The sequence below is a fragment of the Arachis ipaensis genome, chromosome B01 (genome assembly GCF_000816755.2).
Source record: "Arachis ipaensis cultivar K30076 chromosome B01, Araip1.1, whole genome shotgun sequence".
Lineage (NCBI taxonomy): Eukaryota > Viridiplantae > Streptophyta > Magnoliopsida > Fabales > Fabaceae > Arachis > Arachis ipaensis.
The window spans coordinates 3,574,797-3,586,158 of record NC_029785.2 but is presented as its reverse complement, the minus strand read 5'-3'; the positions used below and the strand labels follow the sequence as shown (position 1 = coordinate 3,586,158).

The 11,362-nt window shown below is 32.7% G+C and overlaps 3 protein-coding genes and 2 non-coding genes across 5 annotated transcripts in view; 3 read left to right on the top strand and 2 right to left on the bottom strand.

The window, feature by feature from the left end:
- LOC107645932 (mitoferrin) overlaps window positions 1–11,362 on the bottom strand; it is a 65,714-nt gene that overhangs the window by 22,977 nt on the left and 31,375 nt on the right. The gene's annotated exons all lie outside the window — the stretch shown is intronic.
- On the top strand, window positions 1,470–1,540 carry TRNAG-GCC. Its single transcript has one exon. It is a non-coding gene; the product is annotated as a tRNA-Gly (tRNA).
- On the top strand, window positions 1,570–2,398 carry LOC107646170. The gene is made up of 2 exons (XM_016350404.2): window positions 1,570–1,702; window positions 1,798–2,398. Exons 1-2 carry the CDS (start codon window positions 1,672–1,674, stop codon window positions 2,205–2,207), a joined length of 441 nt encoding a protein of 146 aa, XP_016205890.1. The 5' UTR covers window positions 1,570–1,671; the 3' UTR covers window positions 2,208–2,398.
- Window positions 4,764–4,834, bottom strand: TRNAG-GCC. Its single transcript has one exon. It is a non-coding gene; the product is annotated as a tRNA-Gly (tRNA).
- LOC107643676 (probable protein phosphatase 2C 26) lies at window positions 4,936–8,253 on the top strand (the record flags this gene model as incomplete). The annotated part of the gene is given in 7 exon segments (XM_021114257.1): window positions 4,936–5,123; window positions 5,238–5,289; window positions 6,619–6,698; window positions 6,902–7,018; window positions 7,103–7,208; window positions 7,434–7,482; window positions 7,855–8,253. Coding segments are annotated over 7 exon segments (645 nt in total), but the record flags the coding sequence as incomplete, so codon positions are not given.

The following is an 11,362-nucleotide window of genomic DNA, read 5'->3' as shown; positions in this document are numbered from 1 at the left end:
GCTTGATTTATTAATAAGCAAGTTTCTCAATTCTTATCCATGCGTTATTTGATTTGAAAAATATAAGGTACCCAGTAGGTAGTAGTAGCATTATTATTACTAATAATTCTCATGCAAGTAGCTATATTTATTAATTGTTTTCTTTCATAAACATCTCTCTTTAAATTTCATTCATATGTTATTGGATTTTGTTTGTGAAAATCGTACCAAGAAAAGATGCATACATAGAATCATCACCTATAATTTATCTTCTACCTATAATGAAAAGAAAGCATGCATAATTTATAGTCAGATGTATTTAACACAATTAAAATTAAGGGTATTTTTTATTCTATAGATTATAATACTGGAAGTTATTTATTATAAACCCTAAATTAAACCTTACATCATAAATATAATTTAGAACCCACACACACGCTGTTACAATCATCACATCTAGTTACCACTCAAATAGGCCTCTCAATCTTTTGCATCTTCTCCAAACAGTACGTTATTTTAAATCCATGAATGAAACTGAATGATGAGAATGTTTAGAGTGAGTGTTTTGTTTATACAAAAAATAAATAAATAAATAAAATGAATGAAAAAAAAAAGTTAATTGATTTCAAATTTGTTGAAGGAACCAATAATACATGTTCATCATGATATTTAATTTACTTAATATAATATTTGTGACAAAAGCTGACACATGTCTCATGCTTTCTCGTTCTTATCGTCTCCGGAACTAAAATGGTTTGAATTTATATCCATCAATCCATCACTTTATGAGAAAAACTTGCCGTGTGGAAGCTTCGGATTTAATTTAAAACATTTGAACCTTTCTTGAACCATTTCTACCAAGAGATTCTCAAGATTGGTGTGGTCAGCACTCATCACTTGTATTTTGCGAAGAGGTCTTAGGTGATCCTTTTGGCACCTAGGCCCAGTTTGGGTAACCAACTTAATTAAGCTCCTTTTGATAAAATAATTTAAACAATAAATGACTCTGTTAAAAGTAACTTATAAATAAGTTATTTTGTGTTTGGATTTTTAATTCTAGAAGTACTTATTTTATAGAAATGTGATGAAAAGTAGAAGTATTATGAGAGAAGTCATTTTTTTAACTTCTCTATAAGCTCCAAAATAGTTTCTTAGAAAGTTACAATTTGATTTTGAAAATTGCACCAGACATTAATACTACTACTTTTTATAAGTCAAAAGTTAAAAAAAGTTACTTTTAAAGTTTCCTAAACGGGCCCTAACCATTCTATTAGTTGCTTGGTATGTATATCAAAAATTATTACTAACTAATTTATAACATGTTGCCTAGCAATTATTCTTGAGTAGATATAAAATTATGTTAAATAAAACAGGGTAGTAATTTACTTCTTTATATATATTCTTTTTATTGAATCCATGTAATTGGTATAGAATGTAAAAATTTATGAATGTCAACAATAAAATGTTGCATGTATCTGGATTTTCAAGAAGCACCAGTGGTCTAGTGGTAGAATAGTACCCTGCCACGGTACAGACCCGGGTTCGATTCCCGGCTGGTGCATTTCATTTTTCATCTTTTACGATTATTATTGATTTATTGTTATTAAAATATCATTTCAGTTTCAGGGCGCTTATTTTACAGTTTCTTCCCTCTTCGATCTTTGCCTCCACTTTCTTCTTCAGCTCCCAACAATGAACGCCACCATCAATAATTTCAACCAAGGTGAAAACTAAATCTCTTCACAATGTCCATAATTTCATTTTAATTTTCTTTTTTATTTCATTATTTTTTCCCTTTTTTTTTCCTGTGGTGCGTAGAAAACGGACACGGAAGCGATTCGGATACGAATTCCGGAGACGAGGCAGCTGCAGCGGAATACTACCAGCCGATCTCCGGCGTCGACGATGGCAGTGGCGAATCGGACGGCGAGAACGGCATTAACGGTGTGGCTGAGAACGGGATCTCGTCTTTGGATCAAAACGACGTCGTATACGAAGAAGAAGAGGAGGAGGAAGAAGAGAGGAATAGAAGAGAAGAGATACGGAGGGCGTTCAGTGAGGACGAGAATAGAAGAAACGCGCCGCTGAGTGAGGAGAACGCGACGCGGGTTATGGAGGCCATGCGCGGCGTTTCTTTCGGCGGCGTGGCTCCCGATTGGGCCGATCGGGTTCCCGAGGACCGCTGGATCGATCAGCTTCGCAGGTTGAGACTGTCACCCAACACTTGATCAACGTTAATCCTTATTTTTTCTTAATTAATTTTTTTAAGATTAATCTTATTCTTATGCATATCTATCTAGAAAGACTTTCATGTTAATGAAGTGATTGATAGTCTCGGATATTTGCGTATGTGTTTATGAACGCCAAAATATTATGAGAAAGTTGTACAATGAAAGTTTAGGGAAGTATTAGAGATATAGCCATTAATGTTATCTTTTTCCAATCAGTTGAAGTTTTTGGGATGAGTGATATCATGACATGATATTAGAGCTCTAAATTTAAAATGTTAAGAGTTCGATTTTTGGTAAACTCTAAAATCAGTTTAATTCTAGATAGTACATATCAATCCTAAAAATAGTTGTCATTGGTTAAAAAAAATTGTGATATACACACTAAAAATAGTTATTAAAATCAATCTAGATGTATTTATATATAAAATATATGTTGTTTAATATTTATATTTTAACATATATTTTATATTAGTGAATAGTGATTAATTTAATGATTGATTTTTATATACACCTAATATAATAGGTTAAAAAAGAGCTTAGAAGTATTCGAGGTCCCCTGAATTTCCATTGATCTGTCAGGATAAACGAAAGCATAGATAATGCCCGTGACACAAAAATGTGTTAGTTTTGTTAATTTATGGTAGAATTCGAACATGATTAATTTACACATTTAGGCAAATTCAGAAGGTTGATTTACACAATTCTATGGCTTAAGTGCACATCGTGTGGTAATTGAGGTAAAGCATAATTAACCCTAAGACTTTGCCTTGATTACTAACACTTCTACTACTTTTAAGCCCTCAGAGACACAGCATAGTTTTCCTAAGAACACAAAAAACATTATAATGAAGTTATCCATCAAAAACTTAGACACTAAATTTTGTCTGCTAAACTTGTCAAAGATCAGATCCATGAGAACCTTACATAGAGGACATAGGTAATTGGCAATTGGCAATCTGAACCTTCTCGGCTTCAGGGACTTCTTGATTCACTGCATCACACAATTATTGGACCTTCTCAGAGTCCAGTTCTATGACACTAACCATGGTGGCACTTTTAAGTTAACCATAGTTGGCAGTTGACACCAACTGTAATTAGATTATTGTAGATTAATTGGTGGATGTAACTGTAATATAAAAAGCACAATATATAGCTGTATTGAATCCCTTTCGTGATTCACCATTATTCATCATCAAGTTAATCTTTCACATCTCTAATATCCATCAAGTTCTAATGTAAGTATATTATTTACAAACTAATAGTGAAGTAACAAATTGGCCTTAGAGCTAGCTACTCCTAATTTGTGGTGATTGGGGCTGAAAGAACACAACACCAGCAATAAGCAACCAAACTATTTAATTAAGTTATTTGATACTAGCCCCTTTACTTCTTTTCAAATGTGCATTATATATCAAATGTTAATATCATGAACTTTTATATGATTATGGTCCACCTTAAGTGAAATGCTTCTAAATTATTTTATGACCTTAACCTGAATGGTGTATCTGCATGAACTTTGAAGGTAAGATATCAATATGAGCAACAGGGATATTCCTTCTAGCACTCTGATCTCTCCTAATATAATCAAAGCTGTTAAATTTTCAAATGTCAATCGGATCATGGAAGCACTTTTGATTTTGGGTTATTCAAGAATTATAATCTGCTTTTCCTTGATTTAACCGAACTAGTTCGTTGTCAACCACCACTACTTCTCCTGGCAGAAAACGAAAAGAAAATACCACCCTTACCTAATTAATGAACCTTTTAAAAGTTACTATTCTATTAGATGAGCGACATTCAAATTAGTTAGTAATAATTTTTGGGTATGTTCTATAGTGCCTACAAAATTAGCATGTTTCAATTTTTATAAAAGAGTGGGTCTCATACTCTCATCTCTTAACAGTTAACACTCGGGTTTAGAAAATTTAAACATATAATTATAGGCACTATAAAATTGCCCTAATTTTTGTATCGAGCAAAATAAATTAATTTTAAAGAAAAATAATTGGTCCGTGGGCGGAGCTACATAGTACATAGTGCCAAAGTACAGTACGTAGCCATCTTGAGAAATTTTGTGATAAAATTTTATTTATTTCTACTTTAGACCCTTTTAAATTTTACGTTTTAACTTTTTTTTTTTTAAATTATGATTTATCTATGTTTAACCAAGGATCCCAAAAAATAATTGTACACATTAAATCTATCTATAATTTATTTTTCTAAACAACCTTATAGTTAAATTTATTAAACAAATATAAAAATATAAAGTAATATTCCTTAACATAATTGTTGTGAAATTGAGTATTGATGATGATATTCTTAGCTTTGTTACTCTTCATGATCAGTGATGAATCATGGAAAATGATTCTCATACCAACACTCTAATACATGAATCTATTATTAAACCAACAAATTCTATTGGCGTAGACAATGTTGGTTAACAAAAAAAAAAAATGATATATTAGAGCTCAGATGCGTTCCTTTTCATCCGAGTAAACAGATGCTGGTGATAGACCCAATCCATCACAGTGAGCGCAAGCCTCTTCACAGCTCTGCACCAGCCGGGAATCGAACCCGGGTCTGTACCGTGGCAGGGTACTATTCTACCACTAGACCACTGGTGCTTGTTGTGAGAATTATACAACCTTTAATATTTATATCATACTTTGTAATTTTGTTTCTTTTATTGTAAGCGATAAACGTTCATTTTCACAATTCATGGCAGTGGCAGTGTGTGAAGGAGAGGAAGAAGGAAGCAATGGCAATTCCCATATTGAGGGCTGCAATCATTCCTCACTCTCAACCACTCCTTCATTCTTCTATATCTGGTGGTATTGATGAAACTGCCAAAAAGAAGAAAAGACTGTTGCTTCCTTGTTCTTCTTCTTCTTCTGAGCTAAACCCTGCAATTCGGTCAGCTACTCACCAAACTATATCTTATCTGATTCTCTTTCATGGTTTTAGACTTGTTGGGCCTTTCTTAAACTTGGGTTTCTTTGTTTGTTTCATGTTTGCTTATGTTGATAGGTCAGAGGTTTCATTTTCTGTTGGGTCTTGCCTCCTTCCTCATCCAGACAAGGTACTAAGAGTGCTAAATTCTGATAAACCCATGTCATATTTATGTTTGGATTGGTAATTAGTGGAAGCTAATAGAATGGAATAAGATGGAGAGGAAAGCAAGGGAATGGAATGGAGTAGAGTGATATAATCATATAATTGTTCTGTTCCATTGTTTTGATGTTTTTGTTATTAAAATGGAGTAATTTTTCATTCTATTTTTTTGATATAGCAATGGAATATACTAATTTTGTTGGGGGAAAGAAATTAGCATTTTGCATTGAATCCTATTCCTCCCAAATTAGAGGGAAGAAAACCAACATAAGATGGTGGCATTAGATGGAATTTATTCTATCATTTCTCATGTCCTGAATAATTAATCCTTTTTCTTCTTGTTATTCGAAATGTATGCACAGAGGGAAGGAAGATTAAGCAAGTAATTGATTTGTATGTTTATGGAAAACTTTTAACTTTTTTTTCTAATTATGCTTGATCTGCCCTAGATTTGATTCATGGCTCCAATGTGATTTGACTTTTTCCTCTTTTTTCTTCGATGATGGATTGAGAAGTGAACTCCATTTTCCTTCCTAAGCTTTACCCGAAGCGTTTAACATTGCAGCTGATGGAGTTTGTGTTTGAGGCTTGTGGGTTTGGTCTTTGTTAAGAACTCTTTGTACATATGTTCTTCTTATTCGGCTTGCTGATTTTTTAGCCTTGTGGTTCCATTGTTTGGGCTGCACCAATGACTTTTGGGCCTGCACAACTATACAACAATCAAACACAAATTGGGCTTTTAACCCAACCAAACTCATATTTGTCATCATTAATAAATTAAATTGTTTTTCAACTAAGTTGGGTTAGTCTAGTGGTTAGCTCACTAGTTCGCTTAAACAAATGTCAGGAGTTTGAATCTCGTCTTGTGTATACAGCAACCCATTGGCCAGCGACAAATCCTTAAATAGAACTGAGTCCCATAACAGATTAATTCTTGACCTGTAGGGTTAAAGATACCTGGAAGAAGAGTTTTCAGTTGAAATCCCGGAATGGAATAAGATGGAGAGGAAAGCAAGGGAATGGAATGGAGTAGAGTGATATAATCATATAATTGTTCTGTTCCATTGTTTTGATATTTTTGTTATTAAAATGGAGTAATTTTTCATTCTATTTTTTTGATATAGCAATGGAATATACTAATTTTGTTGGGGGGAAAGAAATTAGCATTTTGCATTGAATCCTATTCCTCCCAAATTAGAGGGAAGAAAACCAACATAAGATGGTGGCATTAGATGGAATTTATTCTATCATTTCTCATGTCCCTCCCACTTTCTGAAGTCCTGTTCTTTTTCTTAAGGTTGATAGAGGTGGGGAAGATGCTTTGCTTGTCAGCAACTATAATGGGGGAGTTCTTGCTATTGCTGATGGTGTTTCTGGGTATGCTACTCTCTCTCTCTCTCTCTCTCTCTCTCTCTCTCTGTATCTAGCTCTTTCCTAGTGTAAAACTTCAATCATTGAACAAAAACACAATATAAAACTTTGAAACTGGTTTTGATTAATTAACTTAACTGGAGTAAGATTGCATCATATGTTAAAATTGAGCTGTGTTAACATTATCTTCTTCTCGTTCTGTGCCACAGTTGGGCAGAAGAGGATGTGGATCCTTCGTTGTTCCCACGTGAATTGCTGGCTAATGCTTCTAATTTTGTTGAAGATATGGAGGTAATTATGACAATGAATATTGTTTTTAAGTTATAATTATTCTGTTCTCAAGGTACATGCATTTGTTCTTGAGTGAACGACATTGTCCTCCCTTGAGGTTAAGGAATATTACACACGAGTCTCTTCTTCATTTTGTTGCTAGCAAAGGCATTAGCTAACTTGGCAAGAATTCATGCCACGGATTCAAATTTTGATTCTCCCTATTCATTGGAGGCCAGGTCTAAGGTAAAGAAAAAGTTACGCTTCCGTTTTGAAATGATGGTCAATTTCGACAAAGTAGTGTATTGAAAAATTAATATACTCGGATTGTCCAAGTATATTAATTTTTTGATGTGCTACTTTGTCAAAATTGACAACTTTTTGAATCAGAGAAAGTTTAGTTAAGAGTTTCACAAACTTTGGCTCTCCCTTTTCATATTTTTTTTTAATGTTTCTCTACCGATATGCCAGGGTTATGATGCGCCGCTATGGAAGAAGATTCTTGGAATGAAGCTTACAGGTAAGGCAAAACACACCATAAAATGAGGGTATGCTCATGTGAAGATTTCCCATGACCTTATCGTGTTGATTTTCACCATTGATTAGATGTTTTTGACTTTCTATGGGTCTATACTTGGCTCCGCCTTCTTGATCAATGATGAGAATCAACACGATAATGTTGTGAAATTTCCACGTCTGAAAATCCGTTCCTTCTTACAGTTGTGTATTGCAAGGCGCATGGAGGTTTGAATTTATGACATCATGAAAGCTACTATTCATATCTTTACCTAGAGACTAATCTTAGCAATTTTATAATGACTATTTTTCTCCGAATTTGTGGCTAACCACACTATTATTTGTGGCTAACCACACTATTATATCACTGTATCAGGTGGGAAGCTTGATGATATTACCGTAATTGTTGGTCAGGTTGTAAGTTCCTGAGAACTGCTAATCCATCTTGATTAGTTGATTATACTTGAAGAAAGCAAAGATCCTGATTGTGGAGATCACCATAGCAACAATTCTCTTCAGTATACTGTGATCACTAAATGTTGGTGATGCACTCGAAAAATGGACATAAGGATTTTTCATGGAAATATTTATGCTTTGCTATGAAGTGTTATGTTGTGCATCATGCATTTAGAGAGTGTTGTATAATGTGATATTCTTTATAAATTAAATTTCTGTTTTTGAAATGTTACGTCTGTTTCTGATGAAGGGTAGTTATGTAAGTAATTCTACAGAAAAATAACGTTATAATTACTGTCAATTTGAATTAGAATTCTGGTAAAAAATACTCTCTTCAATTCCTTTGTCAGATATTTTAGACTTTGATATATTCTTAATCAGTACTTTAAGATCTAAAAAAATACTAAAAAGTGAAGTGACAAATGAAAGGGTAGGGAGAATTTCAGGAAAAGGATGACTAGCCAAAACCAAATATAACTATATGGAAAATTCAAAACTTAACTCTGTCATGAGAATCCCACAAACACGAAAGAATCACACATGACAAACCCTACCCTACCTGATTTCAATAACAAAGCAACAAATTAAAGTGCCCGATAAATATACTAACACAGTAGTTGCCATAAAAGTGAATCTCTTAAAGTTCCAGAATATATGACAATCCTTCTAGTCAAATGTTAATAATACAAAGGTAAAGAAACAAATGCATTATCATGAATCCTTAAACTATGGATTTGCTATAAGCGTGGGATAGGGGATGTATTCAAGGAATAACCTTGTGGTAAAAGGTATAAATATTACAATGAACTAAACAAAAATAATAAAAAATATAATTATAAGAATAGTTTATCAAAATTGGCAGGGTGTACAATACTAAAGAATGTACCCCCTAACTTAAGCTAACGCCTGCCTCATAATTATGTAATCCTTCAGGGTTCCACAGGACATGAAAAGCTAGGCCATGCCCCTGATTGAAGAAGCTCTTTACTAATGATGTTGACAAATAAACTAACCACAATGTAAATACAGAACAAGGGGTATTCTAACTCCATTTGTTCATATGATGCTGCTGTCCTTACTCTGATTTAATTCTTGGAAAAAGGACTTCCCAGCCTCGTACGTTGACCAGCAGATTGCGGCTGCAGGAGCATGGAACAGCATCCTTGGAATCCATCCTCGCATGAGCCTTCTGTATCCATCCTTTTTCACTATTGTTTTTAAAACATCTGCAATTGAACCATTTTCGAACCCATCGCATCCTGCACCAAAAACCGATATCATGATACTCCCTCCCTTCAGCAGATATGATTAAAATACCAACTATGATATTGGTTGTGCAGAAGCTGATAGGGTACATACAAAGGAATAACACATGTATCTATATGCATAAAATTTCTGGCCACGTAGATAACCTACTCCCAAGATATGTTTGGTTGGAGGGTAGAGAAGGGTTATGGAGGAAAATGTGTTTCGTTTCTAAGAAAAAGAAATTAAAAAAAAAGGGGGGGTTAATTTTATCTTAATCATCATTTATCGGATAACAAGAATCTAAGCTCAACCCCACCACAAATACATCAGGTCCATTCAAGGCAGCTTGTAATCACATCCTCAAGTTTATAATGTTATTACTCCCTTCACATAGGGTACAGATTCGTGAGAAGAGAGCACACTGTTCACAAGTTAGAACCTCGCACTCAGCATCCTAACACCCCACTAATCGGAACAAAATATTTCTGATAAATAACCCATAAGAGCTGTTCCATTAAATCATAATCTGACATCCAGATCAACAACTTATTCTTCTCCTTGGTTGGTGTCTGCTACAAGGACAACATGACCCATTACCATCACTAATCTATGTTCATGACACTTCATGATTCTACATAGCATTACTAGGTTGCAACTTGTCATAAGCCTAAACACCGCGGATATGCGTATGGGATCCGATCCATGAACACCTCTAACCGGTTCTAATTGGTTCTCATCAATTCTAATCTTTAACCGGTCTTAGATTGAATCGAACTGATGAAATTTTTTTATCATTGAGGAATCCTTAATTAGTAATTTTGACACATTGTATGAATCCTTAATTAGTGTCATTATAATTAAAGCGGGGAGATTCAATTAATTGATCATATAGTTAAAAAATTTCGACACTTCAGAGTACCTGCCAAATACATTATAATTAAAACGCGTGATACATTCAATTAGTTTATCGTAATTGGAAAATTTTGACATTTATTAAGATATTTGACTAGTGTAATTTTTAACTAAAATGGTAATACATATAATTGACTATAAAATAATTATTTACGTTGATTGTGATTATATAGGTACAGGCCACCAAATATAGGTACACAATTTAGTAATCTCTCCGCTATATCAATAGATAAATTTAGAAATATGATTTTTTTTTAACTTCTGATGGATCTCTTCAATTCTTCGAATTACAAATTATACACAATATTATTATTATTATTGTTTTTTTTAGTAGTTAGGATTATGTTATTGTAATATTTAAAAAAATTATTGTACAATTTTATTATATACTTATTAAGTAGCATATAAAATAATAAAAAATAATATAATTTGGTGTCAAGAAAAATATGTAATACAAAGATTTAAAGAGGATCCAAATTTAAACTATATCTTTATTAATTTTAAAAATTCTTCTCAAATGATTCGGTTAGATTGGATTTTACCGGTTCTAATTGGTTCTCATCCATTCTAATCTTTAACCGGTCTTATATTGAATCAAACTGATAAAAATTTTTTATTGATTTTTGTAGTTGCAGAGAAATTACATCCACAACTGACAATTGAAAAATTTTGCACATTGTAGAAATTCTTGACTAGTAATTTTGAGGCATTGTAGGAATCCTTGAATAGTGCCATTATAATTAAAGCGAGGAGATTCAATTAACTGATCATATAGTTAGAAAATTTTAACACTTCAGAGTACCTGCCAAATACATTATAATTAAAACGTATGATACATTCAATTAGTTTATCATAATTGGAAATTTTTGACATTTATTAAGATATTTGACTAGTGTAATTTTAAACTAAAATGGTAATACATCTAATTGACTATAAAATAATTATTTACGTGATTGTGATTATATAGGTACAGGCCAGAGGCCACCAAATATAGGTACACAGTTTAGTAATCTCTCCGCTATATCAATAGATAAATTTAGAAATATGAATTTCCTTTTTTGACTTCTGATGGATCTCATCAATTCTTCGAATCACAAATTATACACAATATTATTATTATTGTTGTTTTTTTTAGTAGTTAGAATTATGTTATTACTGATAAAAAAATTAATATTGATTTATTTAGTGTAGTAATTTAATTTAGATATTATAATGAAATGTTATATTATTATTATTATTATTATTATTATTATTATTATTAGTGCATA

Excerpts from the sequence above, each read along its gene's own strand:
- LOC107646170 (XM_016350404.2), top strand. The coding sequence starts at position 1,672 with ATGAACGCCACCATCAATAATTTCAACCAAG. Across the intron at positions 1,703-1,797 it reads CATCAATAATTTCAACCAAG|AAAACGGACACGGAAGCGAT; the intron begins GTGAAAACTAAA and ends TGTGGTGCGTAG.